Below are 22,034 nucleotides of genomic sequence, written 5' to 3' on the forward strand. Positions count from 1 at the left end.
TTTTATCTGCTGTATTTTATATAAAAAATAACTGTAGGTGTGCTCATATTCTCTGCACTGTGTTGAATTTTCATATGTTTTGCTTTATCAACTAGTCAATTCCGATAATTGAAAGTACATTTTGTCCCATAATATCTCAAGTTTATCCAACTGAAATAGACTCATGCCATTCAACAGTCTTACTATAAACATACAGCAATAAAAATGAAGACCAGATTTTTTCGTGAAGTTGTTGTCGTAACAAAAGATTTATATAGATTGATATGGCTTCCACAGTCAATTTGGGACAACACCATAGGTCTATGAGGTTGGTCAGTCAAGATCTACCTCGTCTGAAGAGGTCACTCATCAGGGAGGGTGAGCTCTGGGTGATGACTGGCAGATCCGTGGTGTCATTCACCCAGATGTGAGGCTCTGGAGCAGTAAATATCGGGAGCAAATCCAGGGGGGGGCTCAGGAAATTTTCTGATTTCCCAAACAGCCAGACCACCGTGCCTCCAACATCAAATTGAGAAGGAAATGACTGCTGTAGAGCACATTCTGCGCGTGGCTTGCATGCACAATGAGCCGGAAATGGAGAGCCTGAGGACCCAGAAACTGGACATTTTTTTTCTTGCCTCATGTAAATCTTTTCTCTGAGATATTCGACCCAACCGACTGCATTATAATGGGGTTTCGCCGTACCTCAATTGATCCTACATCTCTGGCCTCTGGTTTATAAGGGATTTACACCAGTTAATATTTATCTTTTTCTTTATGGGTTATGATTTTTACACTATTATTTGTTCTCCAATAATGCATTTGTTTAAAAATAACTGGTTGTTTTTTCTGTAGCATTTTCTGTATTTCTCTGTATTCATGAGCTTGCATCTGATCTTATTTTCATTTTAAAATAACTCCACACAACTTATTGACTGAAATTCTGCCCTTACAATCTCTCTGATATATAGCGTTTCTAAAATTCACTATTTCATGTTGTTCATTTTATGTATGTGTCTAGTTTCTTTTGAACTGATTTATTTCAGAGTGCTGTGTAGCAAACTTAGCTTAAAACAGGCAAAATGCCCCAGAGTAGAAAGATTTTTTCCAACAAATTGTAGCAGGTAAAAAGTGAAAGATAAGAATGTTGGGAGCGTTTCTGCTGCCTTAATGTATTTAGCATTTTTCAAGCAAAGGCCATCAGACCAGTCCAAAAATGCATATCTGCAGTGTGCACATCCAAGAGGTGAGTTTTTATCACGGGATGCGGATTGTTCTTGCTACACTGGGATTGAATATACTCCGGATTTACTTCTGAGTGAAATGTGCTGGGTAAACAGTTTTCTCGCCCTCTCCCGCCTTGGGAGCAACTATAAAGATTTGCGTGGGCATGATTGACAGGAAGAAGGATTCAATCAGATGAGTTCCTCTGTCTGGAGGTCAAGAAGGCTAGTTAGCAGTCACTGTCAAAAAATGCCAGCAGCATTCAAAATGGGAAGTGTCACGACTTCGAGGCAGGTGGTGCTCCCTGGAATGGGAGTCCCTCGACTCATTAGTAAGTTACAGGATACAAGTTTAACTGAAGAGAGAAGGAGAGGAAGATAATACCCGAAGGGGAAAATTATTGTGAAGTGGAATTGATTTCATGTATAATTTGTTTATCACCAGAGGGGGCAAATGCTGTCCTTCTCCAGTGTGTGTGGGGGGAATTTTGGCTGTGAATTAAACTGATTAACATAATCTCCGAGTGGAGCTGTTGCTCTGAAGAATGTGAATTCTGGTAGCCATGAACATGAACAGACAGCGCTGCATTATTTAAAATCTATGCGCTATAGAATGGTTTCTCGTGTACAGTCAGAATCATTAGTACTGTGGGAGTAAACATGGCAATTAATTAATTGCATCATTCCTTCCAACAGTTTATTTATATTAATTCAATTCAATTAAAGGGTGAGGAATGATTATTAAACTTTATTAACTGCGACAGCAAATATTAACAGTAATCAATAGTCTTCTTTCAATTCATTGCCTCAATGAATAGATTTACAAAATAAACTCAGCAATGTTAATAGTTTGAAAAGTTTTTTTGTCTGTATTTTGCAAAATCTATCTAGCGCTGTAACATTTTTTTCCCCCAACATATATATACATCGACTGTGAGGATGGCATAATATGTTAAGCTGACGTCACTGAAATGCAACCTAAATACAATACAAATACAAAAGTGGTCTCAATATTAAAGTGTCCACAAGTGAGGACACTTTAATATTGAGACCACTTTTGTATTTGTATTGTACTGTCTATATTTTCAGTGTAGGAGCTTCCATGGTGTACTCCAATAATTAAAAAAACTGAGAAATGACAATATTCACCTATGTGAGGAAAGTTGGTTCCTGTGATAGGCAGTGCCAAGCCTTGAACCTGATAACTTTACAACCTTTCAAGAAGTGTCAGCTTGGCTCATTTGGTTGCACTCTTGCCTTTAAATAGACGTGGGTTCAAGACCCACATTAGGACTTGGTGAGTTCATAGTGAGTTCACTGGATGTTACTCCAGTGCAGCGCTGGGGATGCACTCCATTGTCAGAGCTGTGGTTTTTCAGTGTATTTAACCAAGTTCTCATTTGCATGTTCTGGTGTGTTAAAGATCCAGTGGAAGTCACAGTGTCCTGGCCAACAAACAAAATTGGTCCTTTGCTTCATGGTTGATTGTGGGACAACGCTATGTGAAAATTGGCTGCTACCTTTGTCTTCAAATATGCAGTTCATTACACTTTACTCTAAATTTAGTAAAGCACAGTGTGAGAGATGATTTCAAATCACTTTATGCCCTCGCACTTGCTTACCTCTCCAATCTGCTCAAACCGCACTTCTATACTCACCCCCTGTGTTCTGCTGGCTCGACCCTACTCCACCATCGGCGACCGTGCTTTCAGTCACTACACTCCGAACCTTCTGAAATCTCTACCTCAATCAACCACCTTGCCCCTCTTTGCCCGGCTTCAGATTGCACCTAACGACTTTGCTCTTCCACCATGCCTACAGTCACCTCCCCTTTCTCCAAGGCTCAGCGTCAAAGTCCGCCATTGTTAAGCACTCTGAGATGCTTCCCTGCGTGAAGGGCACTGCACGAAAGCATGCTGTTGTTGTTCCATGTACCTCCAATTGCTGAATAGTTTTAACACAAGTTTTATTCTATTTTGGCAATAATTTCTTCAGGTTTAAATACATTTTGGCAAGCACAAAGTTAACTGGGGAGTTTCAAAAAGTTCTAGTTGTCAAGCGGTTGTGAGTACATTTGGAACATTTTTTTCCAGTGCTGTCTGGGCAGCATCTTTGATGTAAGCCACATCAATAGATATCCTTGCCATTGGCGTATGTGGGCTGCTACTTCAAATCTGATTTGCAGTGTTGTGCAATACCTTGTTTATGCTGAGACCTAGCGCTGCCATGCAGGCTCAGAAATCAAAGGTCCAAATGTTCTCATTGTCTTAGGCCTTTAGACCATTGTTTTAAAATTTGAGATTGTGCAACATTTTGAAAGAGCTTTTTAAGCTGTTTTAATTTCAAAACTCTTTTTTCTTCCATTTGTTTTCAGAGTTGCAGAAAAATAGCTTCAAAATCAAGACGGAATGTAAAAGTCTTACAAAATTCTGCACAGTTTTCCTTTCAGGGCAATGGCCTTAATGCTAAAGCCATGAGAAATCTTGATCCACTGATCTCTGTGGAAGTGTCTCATTTACACTGCTATGTAGTCCCATCCATGTAACTGATCCGTTTTTCAAGAATACAATGCCCTGCATATGGATGCACGGATATGCCATATATGTATGCAGGTTGGACTAGGGGTTATCCTCGAAACATTGCACATCTGCTGAGAATAAATCAGTTCTTTCAACAAACAGAAACAGTGGGCAATGGGGGTGGGGAAGTGGGAAGAGAGGAAATGGAGCAGCAGTTCTTGGGAATCATTTATGCGCTTTGAGACGTCTCGAAGACATGATAAGGCGCTATATCGAATGCAAAGATTATTATTATTAACCTACTGATGACGACTGCCTGAGGAAGACAGGTTTAGAATATATACTGTGGAAATGCTATTTTTGTTGTTCGATCCTCTGCCCCCCCACCTACCCCCCGCACTGATCTCTGATTCACAGCACTTGTGAACACACTTGTGAACTTTTATGCATATATTCATGGAGGGTAACTTCACGCCCTGCCTGGAATTGAACTCAGGTCTCTCACTTGCAAAGCGAGTGCTCTAACCACTGAGCTACAGGACTCCACAGAGTCACTTCTGGTGATTCCTAAGTGGAGTTGGTAATAGTGATCCCAAGTTGCAAATCGTGCTTTCACCCATTACATCCTGAACCTCTGGAATTCACTGCCTCAATCCCTCTGTCTTGCCTCATCTTTGCCATCTTCAGAGAAAGAGGTGACTTTCCTCTTTCTCGCTACTCAGCCTCAAACTATGACATTGTTATGTGTTCCAACAAGTTACCCTCCATGAATATATGCATAAAAGTAGGTGGCATCTGTATGTGCGGGGCACTGGCACATGGAAACGTGGGGAACCAAATCTTGTCAGAGTGAAGTTCCCTTGGGTCTACATGATTCACGTCTGGTTATGGTAGGAGTCGCTTTCAGTGACTCCCATCAGCATCTGGCAGTGTGTCAAAGTGATTTCTTGAAAACCAATTCTATTGCAAATCACCAAGTATTAAACCCCTACCGGACGTTCCAGCTCTGACAAAGTGGAGTGTAGCCACCAGTTACCTTTGTGAAAGAGCACTGCAGAAGGAGAGCGCGGGTTAGAAAGCTGCTGCTTCTGCTCCTGTAGCTGTCACAGGAGACTTACTCGAGTCCTATGAGGCAAGTAAAAATTAAGAAATTGGCAGGGAAAAAAAATGTTTGAACAGAATCACTATCTGCGTAATTACTGGCAAGCTTCCATACCAAGATAAACGTATGAATAGCGCTTCATTAACCTGCCAGGAAGAGATACGGTATCTCAAAATAAAAATATAGATTTGACATTCAACCCCGGCTACAGCTACCAGCTAGTTCTCAAATTTTAATGTTACCTTCATGTGGGAAAGATGCTCGGAGTCTATACAGGAGACAGTAGCTCATCAGACAGCCCGTCTCCATGGGTACGGGTCTGTTTCAGCATAACAGCATGTGCTTTGTTCATGGCCTTAGATCAGTTTCTCCCCTTCAGTGATTCACTTTTAAGAATAGGGGAACTGGGATCATGTGACAGATGCTCCCCAGAATGAAGTGACCGGCCTTGGGAGAAGAGGGCCGCTAGGTTTTCACAGTCGAAAGCAGCTCATTCCCCATGCAGTCATTGTCACCATGATATAGTCCTTAGTGCATTCATGTGTCGTCGTGGACTGTCAGCCACTTCAGCTGAAACAGCCTTTTATGCTCAGTCGCTTCTCAGACAACAGCACAAAGGCTGATGCTCGGTGCCTACAGGGACTTTGCAGTGAACCTTACTTGGCTGATGTCTTCGTATAAATAATACAATAAAAAGCTCTGAGTCCTGGTAGAATTACTCTTCTGCTTTTCCCACTCCCATTGGCATACCCCAGTATCCACATCACGGATTAGAATAAACTAAAAATGGATACAGCTGAAATAAAGGGCTCATCTGTCCACTACCACAGAGATAAAGCAACTTTACCTCCAATCTTTCTTTCTGTTCATGCAACAAAACTCTTGGCATTAAGTATTTACTATCATCGCACAAATGTTATATTTTCCCTTGCTGGTCGAAATTAATATTTAAGCTTAATTTACATTTTATTCCTCCGCATGAAATTGGAGCTAGTGAAAGGCAGTCTGCAAGTCCTGCTTCTCTGATCCCAAAATATTTTTTTCGACTAGATTTTCCTGAGTTATAGTTTTCTTCGACTATTGTTTGGACAAGTCGTTGAGGTAAATAATATGGTATTTACAACATGGATTCTTAAATAGAGATTGACATACAGGAACGTTGCTCTGATGAGCTCAGAAGTAGATTGAGGTATTCCCACGGGTTCATGGGACTCATATCTAGTGACTGTCAGAATTCGTTATTTGCAACTTGTAGTTGCTATTTGCATTGTTTGGTGCAGTATTGTCGTACACTGTATTGTTGGAGGTGCAGTATTGGGGTACACTGTATTGATAGAGATGCAGTATTGAGGTACACTATATTGTTAGAGGTGCAGTATTGGGGTACACTGTATTGTTGGAGGTGCAGTATTGGGGTACACTGTTTTGTTAGAGGTGCAGTATTCGGGTACACTGTATTGATAGAAATGCAGTATTGAGGTACACTGTATTATTAGAGGTGCAGTATTTGGGTACACTGTATTGTCAGAGGTGCAGTATTGGGGGGGACAGCATGGTTAGAGGTGCAGTATTGGGGGGGACAGCATTGTTAGAGATGCAGTATTGGGGTACACTGTATTGTCAGAGGTGCAGTATTGGGGGGTACACTGTATTGTCAGAGGTGCAGTATTGGGGGGGACAGCATTGTTAGAGGTGCAGTATTGGGGTACACTGTATTGTCAGAGGTGCAGTATTGGGGGGACAGCATTGTTAGAGGTGCAGTATTGGGGTACACTGTATTGTGAGAGGTGCAATATTGGGGTACACTGTATTGATACAGATGCAGTATTGGGGTACACTGTATTGTTAGAGGTGCAAATTGGGGTACACTGTATTGTTAGAGGTGCAGTGTTGGGGTACACTGTATTGATACAGATGTAGTATTGGGATACACTGTATTGTTAGAAGTGCAGTATTGGGGTACACTGTATTATTAGAAGTGCAGTATTGGGGTACACTATATTGTTAGAGGTGCAATATTGGGGGCGACAGCATTGTTGGAGATGCAGTATTGGGGTACACTGTATTGTCAGAGGTGCAGTATTGGGGGGACAGCATTGTTAGAGGTTATAGGATTCTGTCTGTGTTGCATTCATGGTGAAGTAAATCACTTCAATGTATAGTATTTAACAGAAAACTTGCCGTGTACGTGAGCGAGAGGGTAGTGGGGGCTTGTATGGAGTATAAACACCGATGTGGACTGGTATCACTCTCTAACTCTACATATCACAGCCCAGCCCAGTCCTGTCTGCACTGTGCAACTTCAACAAGGCTCTGGATAGTCGGTATCCTGGTTGATATTTTTTCCTCTCTCTTACCTCACCCCCTCCATGGTCCCAATCCTCACCAGGCTCCACTGTCTCCCAGAGGATCAATTTCAGTGTCTTCAGCTTCGGCTACAATCCCTCCACTCTCTAGCACCTCTCTACCTCTGATCTTCTCCCACCCAACCCTAACCCGTCTGCTCACCCTCCACTCAGCTTTTGCTGCACAGTTTCTGGCCCCGCTTCACCTCACCAACAGTGGCTGAGCTTTCAGAAACTCCCTCAGTTTTGCTCGCCCCTCTTTCCCTGTTTATCTTCATATCCTGGCTTTAAACCTTCACCTTCGGCCGGACCTATTGTCCCTTGTGTTCTAACTCTGGGCTCCTGCTTGTTCCTTGCTGTCTGTCTCCCCAACCCCAACAGCGGTTAAAGACTCCGCTGTTATACCCTAATGCTTTGGAATTCGTTCAAAATCTGTCTGCTTTGCGCCTTCTCTCAGATTTCAAAACCCTTTTAACGCGCATCTCTTTGACTGTGCCTTTAATCAACACTCTCAGCTTCCCCCGCACCTCCCTCCTGACCATCCCCTCGAATCCTGGTAGTGGTTAGAGCACTCGCCTCGCAAGGGAGAGATCTGGATTCTATTCCGGGAAGGGCAACACGTTGGGCAACTTTCCTTGCTGCACACGCCTCTGTTTACCTAGCAGTAAGTAGGAGCCCGGTTGTTAGTCGATTGGCGGATCGCTTTTCCGGGGATAATAATACCTCAAAAAAATAATAATTTGTTCACTCAATCCATGACTGTTTATGGAACACTGCTGGGCACAATTAGTTCATAGTTGTTTGTGCTATGTACAGATTGGCCTACAAAAACACACAATCACTACACTTTGAGATGTCTTCCCAAAGTGAAAGGGGCTATATCAATTCAAGGATGATTATTATTATGATACGATTTGGAGAAAAAAAGAATTTTCCTGACCAATAATCCTCTAGATTTATTGGTTATTCACCTCTGTGGGACCTTGCTGTGTGCAAAATGGCTGCCACATTATTCCATTTTATCATTATTCCTTAACATGGCCATGCCAGCAGACCACAATAACAATAATACCTGCATTTGATTATAACACCTTTCACATCAGGGAATGTCTCAAAGCACATCACAAGATTTACTGTAAAGTATAGTGACTGTAGAACAATGTAACTAGCAATTGATGGTTATTTATAGGAGGAGTCTTCCGGCAGTTAAGCACTTTCCAGGCAGGACTTGAGCAAATGTACTGAAACAATTCGTGAAATATATTAAAACTTTACGATAGAAACCAATCTCAAGCCTCCAGGCTGAGACATGGAGACAGTGCTTAATAAAAAAAATTATTGTCTGATTTTCAGCAGCAGCTAGAATGTAATGGGCAACAGAAAAGAGCAATGGACCTCATGGGAGCATGAGTGTGAGAAACGGAACACATGAGGTGCAAGCACAAAGGTGTCTTAAAGGGATATGGATCCCCTGGTGAATTCCTTCATCAGATTTACCTGATGCAGCCGCACGGTGTGTTATGAATAACAAATGCAGAGGAATGACTGGCGTGCACTTCATCTCTGTATTGCCTCAACTTAAAGAGAACAAGAATGCAGGATATGAATCCCCACACAGTCAGGTCGGTACTGCTCTGGACTCTCCCGGTAAAAGGTTTTAATCAATTCAATTAGGAATCTCTCTGGTGGCGACTGGATTCTAATGCCTTGACTCCAACACAAACACAGCGGGAGATACTTGTGATCCAGTACTCACTTTTTAAGATTGGGGAGGGAACTTTACATAAATCTACCAAAGCCTCTAAAACCTTTTAAATCCCTTCATATTCCCCAAGTAATTTAAAATTTAATCCTAACCTGAACACTGTAATTTTAACTTCATTCACCAGCGTTATTATTAGATATCATGTGGTTTCTAAGGCCAAAATTATTTCCAGCTGCATGCTGGCCTACATTCTTTTTCTGATTATTTTCTCCCAAATTCAATTTATACACTTACTGTCATCTCCATGGCAAAACTCACCAACTTCATACGGGCATTTTAATAATGTGCAATATCTGACTGAATATCATGCTATGGGAAGATATTCTTCACAGCCTGTCTGTCTGACTGAAAGCAAATGAAATGAGGCAAAAATATGCAGTCTTTTCACCTATAAATATGGAATTATTTTTTGCTCAGAACAAAACTAACAAATTGAAAATCTCAGTACCTCAACTACTGCTAAGGCTTACCAAACAAACTGGTTAAAAGGAAATTGTGCAAGCGAACCAATTCAGAAGTGACTCCAGTTATGTTTACACACCATTTATCCATGGATTAAAGCAAGAGGCTGACATTTCAACTTAAGGTAGTCCATAACAATCAAATTTGCCATTGTTAGTAATGGCAGGTAGGTAAATTACCTAGAAGAGGCAAATTTGTACTGTAACTGTTGCAGATCAGATGCAGTTGGTATGTATAGAAGGCCCTGTTATAATGACCTTTGGTATAACGCTGCCTTGTTTATATTGCTGGGGTTCTGTGGACTCACATTAAGCGGAAGCACAGTATGCCAGCCTCTGGCATGACGAGCCGGCTTCCAGGTTGTCAGGTTTCATCCATGTCACTTCTTTCATGTTGAGCACATGCACCCTATATGCAGGAAGCATCACTGATATCACTTCCTGCACATGTATGCTATTTGCTAGAAAGCACTACATATGTCACTTCCTGTATGATGGGCATGATCACTACATGCAGGACTGATGTCCACATAGAGTCTCACATTTAGCGTGCAGGACATGTCATTAGCCCTGACCTGAAAACCTACTTTTTTTTAAAGGCTTCACTTTAATGTTGCCTCTAAGTTATTGGACCCAGAGGCCCCTTTCTCACAAAGTTCCCCTGTACTTTGTTTGTACTCTTAATTTTTTTCCTTGAAAAGTTGATTTTATTGATTCGCTTCCATATTATTGTATAATCTCTCACACACTGATACACGTTGATTGTAGAGATAAATTATTTCAGTAAAAGTTCCGATAACTAAAAGCAACATCCTGAACCAAACTGATATGAATCGTTCATTGACAGGTTAAAAATAAAGTTTCTTTGTTCCTGAAGACACTTTGGAATGCTAGTAGATGTCTTCCTTACCTGTACACTGGTAGCAAGGGCAAGATTTCTTCAGTGTTTGTGGTTGGAAAAACCTTTGCCGTGGCTGTTGCTTTTCCCATAAAGTCTCATGCTGTCATCTATCTCAGTCTGCAGCTTTACACTGGGCACAGTGAAAATAGAAGATACTGGGGGTGAACAAAAACAGAGTGGTCAAAAAATTTTAGTTTCTGCATTTACCTTAAAAAATACTTGTGAAAAAAAAACTTTTTTCTAGATATAGAATCTCGCCAACAAGACTCCTTTAAACACAGAGTTAAAGAATATGATGAAATTTCATGCACTTTTTTTATTTCTTAGCTGTATTAACATGAACAATTGAGAAATAGCACAGCTGTTCTATGTTACAGTTCCAGTGCCCAGAACAACAGAATGGCAGGAACATGTACATGCCTCCTGGTTTAAATTACACCATAAAAGTATCATCGTCTAATTTACATTTTATATAAAATCTCTCAGTTGTTCTGGGACTGGGTTAGCTTGGCTCAGTTTTCAATCTTGTGCCTTGGTCAGAAGCTCCACAATAGTTTTGGATCTCATAGTCAAGGCTGTCAATCTAGTACAGTACTGGGAGAGTGCTGCATTGTTAAAAGTCTCACTATTTGGATCAGACATCAAACTGAGGCCCATCTGCCTGTTCTTTAGGTCAACATTAAACACCAAGAACAACTTTTATTTCTACAATGCCCTTTCTGTAGGATAACTTCTTGGAGAACGTAATGATAGGGTAGGGCACCAGTCAAGGTTGAGGAGGAAGAGAGAGGCGATCACCGGTGTGGTTGAAGAGGTAGGGTTTAAGATGGGAATTAAAGATGGATAGAGAAGGGATGAGATGGAGAAGTAGAGGAGAGTGAGTTTCAGAGGCTAGGGTGTAGTAGTTGAAAGCTTGGCCAATGATTGTGGTGGGGAAGGAAAGCAGGAAAGAAAAAAATATCCCAGGACACATTTTGAAAAGTTAGTCAAAATTTAATTAACAGTGCTCTAAAAAAAATTGTATTCTTATCTGCAATCAAATGTGGATACATTTTGAAAGCTAATTGAAATTTTTTTTGAAAATGTTTTGACTTGTTTTTACATTGATCTTATTTCAAAATACACAGCAACAAACAGCACCTGACTGTATGAGGTGAAGGACATGGGTTGATGCCATTGAGCAGTTAGGCTGCCTAGGAGAGGACTCCACTGGTAGTGAGGAGATACCACGGTGGGAGGACCAGAGAATGGTAAGGCAAGTTACCAGACAGCATTCACTCTTGTCCATCTCCTTGCATCCCAGTACTGGATTCCGGGACGCTAACCTGCATGCAGGGTGCTATATAGGTGAAAGTTGTTGTTGTTGAGCCATTCCCACTCTGCGTCCACTCCACTGGAGAATAACAAGTGGTGCAAAAAAAAATGCTATTTCGTATTAAAATATGTCACTTCCACTACACCTCAAATAAGGGATACACATGTAAGAATGCTTATTGCAAATACGTAAATGTATCAATGAACTAGCAAAGTAATTGGGTGTCTCATAATTGCAGTGGGATTTTTTTCACTATGCTTCATTTAAAGATTTTACGACAAATATGCTGCAAAATGAGATGCTGTTGGTGGTGGTATAATCCACATTATAATAGACAACACAGTAAAATACTGCAGCTAATGTGGAGATCAGTGGAGAAATATTCCTGCCCTCAGATGGTTAAATGCATTCAGGTTTAATTTTCTGGCTGCAATTATCTACAGGAAGCAGAAACGTTACTCAACTACATCTAAACATTTCTCTAGGCATTTAGCACTGCTTTTATTTAAAAATATGTAGATTTTCATCTTTGGTCTGGTCTTCAAAAGGATTTGCATCAGTCACTGTTTGGAGCTCTGTGCAGACCTGTTCTGGAAATGAATATCACCTTATGGTTATACTTGTGCAAATAACCTGCTGAGCGCTGATAAAAGGATTAATACAGCCAAATTCTTAATATGGAAAATAACAAATTAAATTCTTATATTAAAATTACCACCCTTGAGGTATTTTCTTTCCCAATTTTAATTCCCCTCTGGTGTTCTGCATAGATTGTGTCTGTTAATGATTGGAACAAGCATTTCTCTGCTGGCAGCCTGTTACAGTCTGATAATGTGGAGGCATTTTGTTTACTGACAGATCCGGATTTATCCACAGCCTGATAACTAAGTGGGAAGTGTGTAATAAGTCCAAATTAGCGGAGAAGTCCCACTATACTATTCAAAATGTGTTGCCCCCCATGGGTTTATCAAAATCCTGGCAACTCCTAACCGTCCCTCCTGACAGGATTGAGATGTCACCTCACAGCATGAATTTGGTTAAAATCTTGGACTCTGTGAGAAATGAAGATCTGATGCCTCTGACAATGTACAAATGAATCACTTCAGTTTGAATGTCAATTATCGAAGTGGCAGTTTTATCTAGTTTATACAACACAATACCCATTGATCATGAGCAATAAGATAGCCAAAATAACAAAATACAGAGGTTTGTTCCACTGTACTAATGAAACCTTAATTATATTAATCATACTGTTCAAACAATTTATAAATTCTATACAGCATTAAATAACTGAGTAATCTGTTATAAACATCTAAGCATATATGCATGTCCTCCTGTGCATATATATGTAAATATACTTTCTAACTAGCATCTGGCATAGAAGGAATGGAAAAAAGTGAAGGATTCAAAATGTTCATAATTATATACAAAAACTAACAAGCGAACAGCAGAATTTAAAACACATAATTACATGTAGAGTTCATTTAATGTTAGAACAATTATAAACAATCTCTTATACTTGTAAGGCCCTGTACATTTGTAGCATTTACATTCACACTGAGTACGCTATTACATGCATTCTGTTCACGTAGATATTCTTAACTGTTGAGAGTGTATCAAATGTAGTCATTGTAAATAATCTAATATTCTAACTGGGATTTGACTCTACAATTTTGAGGCCTTTTCCCCCCTTGGCTAAAGCTTCATCTTAAACTGTAGAAACTCCTCCTCTCTGCCGCATGATGTATGCTGTCTCCGCCCCAATTTATACATTTATAAATAAATGGAGCTTGCAAGGCCAGATAATTAAGAAACACTGGTTCCACAAACAGGAATGAAAATTTAAAAAACCTTCCAGGTGGTTATGCTATTGGGGTAATTATTCTATTAGATTGTGTACACAGCTGTTGGAGATGCCAAGAATATAGAGGTAGGAACCACCCTCTAAGATATTGGATTTCACATGATAAGTGATTTCACATTATAAGGGTTTTTGTTTATACATTTTTGTACAGCAAATAAATCTCAACCTCCATTTTGAGGTGGAAAGAACATTTTGGAATACTTTTCAGTATTCTTAAGTGTTAACATTTTCTGAAATCTTCTTTGGAAGATGTCACAATATTGCAAATTAGGCGTGCACTGAAGTTAACGTATCACATTAGCTAGACTACCCAATGCTGTTTTCTCAATAGCATTATTTAATCTATGAGTGGACAATACTTTGAAGTTCTGAAGAAAAGCAATGATTATTTCCTTTATTGGCTCACTCTCCTACGAATGCCTGGAAACCATTCTCTCTATGGAAAGTCACATGGAGCCTGTCAGGGAGATTTGTCTGTAGGAAGTGTCACTCAATTCGTAGATTGAATATTAGGAACTGACAGCTGAAGCTTCCAGACAATTCACACAAAAGGACTTCAAGGATGATTGATGATTTAGGGGTTCTCTCCCCAAACCCAATTTTAAATGAAATGTGTCAATTTTGCAGGATTTCATTTGCCAGTAGCCACATCTAGTATAAATAAAACATACTGTGCTGTTTGTGTCAAACTAATGATGTATATAGCATAAAGCTTAACAACGCCATTCTCCAAAATAAATAAAATATACATCACACACGCGCACGCACACACACACACAAAAATCCTCAAATGTATTCCCTACGTAAAGCTTTAATTAAAAGAAAACTCATTTGTTACTGTCTGCAATTGCCTGTTGCTTTGAAAGGTAACTGCTGAACTGTGAGGACTTTGTGAATCTGTTAATGGACGGTCAACTTTTACTGAGCAGTTGAACAGTGCAGGTCACTTGCTGCCTCTGAGTGCATCAGGCAAACAATTAAGAGTGACAGACAAGGGGTTTGTGACTGACGCAGTAGCTACACCACAGCTGAAATGTCAGAAACACACCCTCAGTTCTTATACTAAGTGCACGCTCCTCCCATCCCAACCCTCATCCAGGAAAACAACATTAATGTAGTTACTCCTCATTGTGTCACTTTGATATAACTTCTGATAGAACAACATATATTCTCTTCATGACTACCTCATTAAAAGCTCTAATTCAACATATTTCTTGCATGGCTCACAGAGAAAGTACTGCACGAAAATTCAGTACATTAAAGATTAGTGAATCATCCTCAAGCATTGAAACATTGGTTACAATTAAATGTAAAACGTTTCTGTCGTTCCAACAACAGACGGATACCCACTACCAAACCAGTATATTTTATTTCTATTCTTCCTCATTTGTTTAACCTTCACAGAGCAAACACTTAGAAACCCATGTGAGGATAATGGTCCTTTAAACTTCCCATCCTGTGTTGCCAAGGGATCCCCACTTGAGGCATGAAATTCCCTCTATTCTTTGCCTGAACAATCATTTTGTCTTAAAATATAAGATTGTGCAGATGTATGGAAAATTCCTAAATTAAGTCTTATTTTCAATTTCAAATTATTTGCTGAGAAATTCGGTACCCAGATTACTGGCTACACCTGACCATCCATTGATGCAGACTTGAGCATTGCACAAGCAGTTGTCTCAACTTTAGAACTCTGACTAACTTTTTGATGCTTTATAATGGGAGTCCAAATTTAGTCTTAGACGAGCAACAGAGAGGACTGGGCAAAACATCCTAATTGAAAGAATATGGTCAGATTTATAATATGGTTTCTTCTCCTTTACTGGCCAGACTACAATCCCAAAGAGGACCGTCTCTTAGGAGTTCACAAGTTCATAAGATCACAATATTGGTTTGCATGAAGGAGGCCCTTCAACCTATTTGATCTTATCTTTCCAGAATATCCATCCTACTCTCCTCCCATCACAACATGAAGCTTTGTTTTAAAATGAGTCCAGTGTCATGCCTCGAAAGCTCAACTGGAATCAGTGCTGGCACCTAGATGCCAGGATAGCTGCTAGTAAAGGCAACTGTGAGTTTCACCGAGTTGCTAAGTCATTTAGTTCCTTTGCAGAACTCTTCAAACTTTGCATCTTCATCTCCAATTAATGCAGTTTTCCATCACAAAATTAACTGTTTAGTCCCATGTTGAACATACAATTTTATTCTATTTGGATTTATAGTGTGGATGTCAGTAGGATTTTATAATTGGCAAAAAAGGCAAAACTACTGAACTGGACTGGATCTGACGCATATTAATTGATTTCATCGGTGTCTTTAAAACAAGCACCAATCACAAAGAGTAATATCTCGGAGTGAATTCAAGGCTGGCATTGAACACCAAACAAGAGAGTGGGGAAAGGAGGGAAGGGAGAAGTGGTCATATGTGCTTTCAGATTTAAGATTTAAGATGAATCTTAAAGACAGAAAGTGAGAGGAAGAGATGGAGGAGTAGGCAGACAGAATTCAAGAAATTAGGGATGTCGGAACTAAGGCTCAGCCACCAATGGCGAGAATGCAGGAAGTGCACAGCATGTTCGGTTTAGCTGAGCAGAGGGGGTGAGCAGAGGAGCAGGGTAGGAGAAGATTGGAGAGATTAGGAGTAAAGGTTGGCAAATACTAACCGTCAGAGAGCTCCCAAAGTCGTGGAGGAAGGTCGCTAAAGTACTCATGGTTCAGTGCAGCTTGAGCTGACAGTCTGTTTTTTGGGAAGCACTGTAGAAGTTTTGAAGCAACATCTTCAGCATGGGCCACATACCCTAGCCTGGAACACAAGGATAATGGAACATGAAGTTAATTTCCAGTTAATAATTGCATCACCTAACAAAACGATCAATGCCTTGCTGGAAAGAAAATTCCAACAGAAAAAGAGAAAGGAGCTTCAAAGCACACAAATAATTAACTAAAACATGAAAGTATAAGTTCCAGCGAAGGTTATGCAAATTTTATGCTTGCACGTACAGAAAACCTAGTGCCCAGCAAAAAATAATGATTTCATAAATATAATTCACCTTAAAGAACTCACTGGAATCAAGTGGTTTACAGCCATTTCCAGCCATTTCACTGATTCTAGGTTACTAAAATAAAGGATTGATTCCTTTTTAAACATTATAAAACAGAGCAGCCGAATTCTGTTCTCTGTGGTACAGTGTTCTGCCCACCCTTCTTCGCATAATAATTGTTTCCTGGTAAAGCATATAGAAATTCCCACAAACATGAGAACAGACCATTAATAACAACATAGCATTAGATGACTAAGGCACATAAACTTTGACTAGCGTTTGCACCGTAAGTTAACTTTACCCAACAATGCAGAGTAGAATATCTGTAGTACAGTATTTTAATCAATAGACTTCCACAATTCTAGGGAAATTTCTGAGGTAGGAAGGAGCTTGCACACAATTGTACTGTTTTTCCAAAGAGTAATTCATTCACACAAAAAATGCTTTATCTCTGTTGGTTTAAAAACATCAGTTCTCCCCCTACACGTTCTCATGTCTTATTATTTCCCCCAAATGGATGTATCATGTACTTATTGCAGTGATCTTTTGGTATAACATGTACAATGAGATTTTACTATAATAAGTCCACAGCAAAAGGATCTCCAGTGTAAGTGATCAGTTGTGGTAGATTATAATGTGGAAGGCTCTCTCCATCTCCATGTCCCCAAATTATGAGGATTTATTTTGCCTCCCTTTGAGATCATAAATTTTCTGTCGCATGTGTTTAGCAATATATCTGTGACCAGATTTGTGGAGTCCTGTAGCTCAGTGGTTAGAGCACTCGCTTTGCAAGCGAGAGACCTGAGTTCAATTCCAGGCAGGGCAAAACCTTGGGCAAGTTTCCTTACTCCACACGCCTAATAATAATCCCTCCAAAACCAAAAACAAATTGGTCATTTTCAATCTACGACTGTTTGTGGGACATTGCTGTCCGCAATTGGCTGCCGCGTTCGCCCACAAATATACAGGCAATTCACTTTACAGTGTGTTCTATGAAGCGCTTTGGGACGTCCTCCCGACGTGAAAAGCACTATATCAAATGCAAGGATTATTATTATTATTATTATTCAAACATCATCCACACAACTGTACCGAGTTAACCTTACGCATGATATTGATGCTCGTCTGAACGTAATTTCAAGGCTCTAGGACTGGGGAATCAGACCACTTTTCCCAATAGTCTTCATCATTATGAAGTCCTCATGAACATTTATGTTCAAAGAAATGTGCAGTTGTTACAAAGACCCTCCCACATGGAGAACACTTGATTATTTTAGTGCAAACAACAGAATGAATATTGGTGGTGACTTTAAACACTTTTGACACTTTCTTTCTTGTCTTCAATCATGATGATCACAACAATTACTGGAACACTGTGCAGCAGTGGAGTCCTGAAGCTTAGTGTTTAGAGCTCCTGCCTCGCAAGCCAGAGGACCTGGGCTCAATTCACGGGCAGGCCAAAACTTTGGGCAAGCTTCCTTACTCCACACGCCTCTGTTTACCTAGCTGTAAGTAGGAACTGGTTGTAAGACAATTGGTGGATCTCGTGTCTGGGGGTAATAATTCCTTAAAAAAATAAGAAGAATTTGGTTACTCAATCCATGACTGTCTGTGGGACACTGCTGTATGGAATTGGCTGCTGCGTCTTAAAGATGTGATAAGGTACTGTATCAAATGCAAGGATTATTATAATTATTCTGCTGGAGAGAACAGAAACTCCTGAGTGGTAGTGTGGAGAAAGCTCCTGTGTTCAGTCCAGCAATGTATGGTGACCCTGCTGTGCTGGCAGACGTTGTTTAAGGGGATGTGACAGTAGGAAATTGTTTTAGCCCTTATGTTCAAAGTTTGCTTGTGAAGATGGCACAAGCAGCAGTGAAGGGTATATAATGGCTCTGCGGTGCTGATGAATGAGCAACTGCAAAAAATTGCTGCCTTTTCTCTCTCCGTCATGGAATAAAAAGATCCATGTGTGGGAATAGTACATCATCACAAAACATTGAACTGTAATATCACCCTTCACAGAATGTACTGTAAAGTGAATTGACTGTATATTTTGTGAGCGAAAACACAGCAAGAAATTGTTCACAGCAGTGACCCACAAACAGTCGTGGATTGAGTGACCACATTTTTTTTGAGGGATTATTACCCCCGGAAAATCGATCCGCCAATTGACTAATGATCAGGTTCCTACTTACTGCTGGGGAAACAGAGGCGTGTGAAGTAAGGAAACTTACCTAATGTTTCACCCTACCCAGAAAATGAACCCAGGTCCTTTTGCTTACGAGGCGAGTGCTCTAACCAATGTGCTACAGGACCCACAGAAGACTTAACAATGTACCTTTAATGTGTAACTAACAGATTCATTCCCTTATAATGGTTTTAGATAAATGTATAAGGTTTAGGATTACAAAAAAGTGTTCATTTGGGAAAAAAAGGTAATGTAAATGGCACCAAAGGAACCACAACAACTTGCATTTGTATAGTGCCCTTCACGCAATGGTGGAGTCTGTGAAGTACGTTGGAGTGAACAGTGTATCCTCTCATAGCATAGAATCCGAGTACATCATGCTGACCCCCTGAGAGGGTGCTTCTGATCACACAGCAAGACAAAGCCTGACAGTGCATAACACAAGTGTATTTACTGGTGGTAGTATTGGGTAGGGCTGACAGAGATAATATAGCATGGTGTACATTAGGGAGCTCTGGCTGATTTTCCCCACTCTATTGAGTCTCTGCAAAAAACATTTTTTCTGGCCATGTTTACATTTGCTAATATTTTAACTTTTGATTTTACAGGAAAAGAGTATTACAAAGCTTATTTGCCTTTTTTTGAAACATTCTTTTGCAAATAATATTAGCAACATTCTTTAAAAATACTGATAAAAATAAACTAGCCTTTGTTCTCTGCAGGACAAGTTTTTTTTCTTTGACCAGCTACTTGTGGATCATTTCAGTAAGAACAGAATGAATATCGGTGGTGACTTTAATCACTTCTGACGCTTTCCCTCTTGCCTTTAGTTTTCAGTGAATGTTGCCGCACCCAACTCACTTTCCCCACAGTAATTTTTGGTTTGACATAGCCAAGAATGTGTCAATAAAACACAAGCATCACATATGATTGAGAGAAAACATCTGACTGCATGAAACAAACCGAATCCAAGATGTTCAACAATCACAACTAACTACAGTAATATATATATACTGGGTAGAACTGGACTCGGTTGAAGGATTTCATGTTCTCTAAAGTGAGCAGCACCATATGTTCTTTTATTTAAATTAAAGTGAAATGGTTTACATATAATGTGCCAGTAGAGCCCCAATAATTGGACAAAATCCAATCTCCAGACCTTGCAAATAATCCTTGCATTTAATATACCATCTTTCATGTTTGGTGGACGTCTCAAAGCTTTACAGTATAAAGTGTAGTGACTATTTTTGTGGAAAACCACAGCAGCCAATTTCCGCACAGGAATGTCCCACAAACTGCCATGAATTGAGTAGAACCCTGTTAAAAATGCACTTCATTATAATCCAGTTCACAGATGGCAAATATATTGTGGGTGACCTTGATATTTTCTTCACTAAAAATCTAAAATCGTGATGCGGAGACATCCAAATCCGAAGGCGCACTTCGAATTGTTCACTACATCTCATGACGTTTCAAAACCCGTCAGCACAACAGTGGGATCTGCAGTACTATGGCTCATTTTGAGGCAAGATAACCAATTCCAAGTATAATGGAGTCGGCCAGCTTTCTGCGTGCCTGCTCAGTGACAATCATGTGATGGTGCCTTCACAAGAGAAGCCCCATTCTTGATCCATTATAAGGAGCGCTGGAATGTTAAGGGTCCCTACTTCTGAATTATATAAGGCTGTAAGAACATTTAGTCTAAAAAGTAAAGATGGTGCAGAAATGTAAAAAAAAATTAAATTCAGGTTTAATTTCAACGTTGGTTTTCGTCAGTCCTTGGTTCTGAATTACAAATGAACTTAAACATCTTCCAGAATTCTGCTCAGTCAGAAATGCTAAGACCAAATGGTCTTAAAGGCTAAGAATGAGTTCTGGAGTGGAATTCTGGTGTCTGAGGTGATCCAAATTTAATAGTTATATCAGTGAAAGACGTATGCAGACCAATCCCATCATAATGCACCTCGGTCTGATTATCACATAGCTCTGCTTATAGCCTGGTTGCACTTAACTGATATCAGTAGCAACCTATCAACCTTGCAATATTTGTTGACTAGCAGCTGTATTTTAGTGACCTCATTGTAATGCAAGATCTGAGTTTACTACAAAAAATTGCATTATATTGTGCCCCGCACACAGAGTAGTGTCCTAGAGCGCTTGCCAGTGGCAGAGCATGATGCCGAGCTGGGGGTAGCGGGAGGAGACCATGGGCATAGTCTAAGAGGAAGGTCTTCAGGTGCAATCTGAAGATGGGGAAGGTAAAGGCAAGGTGGAGGGAGAAAGGAAGAGTGTTCCACAATCTCGGGGCATAGTGGCTGAAAGTGCGGCCAGCGATGGTGGAGCATGAGGGATATGCAGGAGGCCAGAGCCAGTCGAGCAAAGGCAGTGGGTAGTTGGTTGGGAAGTAAGCAGATCGGAGAGGTAGGGAGGTGCCAGGGCATGAAGGAAATTGAAAACGAATGTGAGGATCTTAAAATCGATCAGTTTGGTGACAGTGGAGCTTGGCAAGAACTGGTGTGATGGGAGTACGGAGTTTAATATGGCTGAATATGCAGGCATTGGTGCTTTGGATCAGTTGGATTTGGGGGATGGTGGAGCTAGGGAGACTGGAAAGAGGGCATTTGAGAAGTTGAGTCGGGAGGTGACGAACGCATGGATGAGGGTTTCATCTGCGTCTGCGGTATGGTACGGTCAGAGGCGGACAATGTGCCAGAGGTGAAGGAAGGTGGTCCTGGTCAGGGACTGGGTGTAGGCAAGGAAGAACAACTGTCGGTCGAACCTGAAGCGCACCAGTTCGGTGAGTCTGAGTGATAGACCAGTGAGATTGAGGTGGTCATAGCCGCAGGACTGAAGATATTGCCAGGAGCCAAGCAGAATGGCTTCCGTCTTCTTGGCATTAAGTTGTAAGAAGTTTGCGCTCATCTAGGCTCTGATGTTTCTGGATCCAAACGATTGAGTTATAACAGGGTCAGCCAGATAGAATGTCCTGGCCAACCATCCTCGAGAGAAATTGGTCGGTAACCTTATGGCCACCTTTCTTACACAGCGCTGTGAATGCAGAAGCACTAACTGGCAATCATGTCCTGTTATAGCACTGTTTGGGATTTTATGGACTCCAACAACAAGTGATAATGAGATTCTACTGTAAGTACACACATAGAGACACACACATATATGGAAAGCAAAGGTATCAAAGGATATGAAGGAAAGAGAAGGAAATGGCATTAAAAGATTTGCCATGATCCATAAAATTGTAGGACAAGCTTGATAAGCTGAATGGTGTATTCCTTTTCCAATGTTCTGAGCTGTACATTCTTTTGACTCAGAGGCA

The 22,034-nt window shown here is 40.5% G+C and overlaps 1 protein-coding gene across 1 annotated transcript in view; it reads right to left on the reverse strand.

Moving 5' to 3' along the window:
* Positions 1-10,300: 10,300 nt before the first annotated feature.
* The window catches only part of cdk14 (cyclin-dependent kinase 14), a 266,289-nt gene continuing 254,555 nt past the window's right edge, over positions 10,301-22,034 (reverse strand). Inside the window, exons 12-13 of the mRNA XM_007897534.2 lie at positions 16,138-16,277; positions 10,301-10,450 (exon numbers count right to left, since the gene is read on the reverse strand). Coding sequence (XP_007895725.1) covers positions 10,335-10,450; positions 16,138-16,277 — 256 coding nt within the window. The 3' untranslated portion in view covers positions 10,301-10,334. The remainder of the gene's footprint in view (positions 10,451-16,137; positions 16,278-22,034) is intronic.

This window comes from Callorhinchus milii, unplaced genomic scaffold, assembly GCF_018977255.1.
Source record: "Callorhinchus milii isolate IMCB2004 unplaced genomic scaffold, IMCB_Cmil_1.0 Scaffold2, whole genome shotgun sequence".
Taxonomy (NCBI): domain Eukaryota; kingdom Metazoa; phylum Chordata; class Chondrichthyes; order Chimaeriformes; family Callorhinchidae; genus Callorhinchus; species Callorhinchus milii.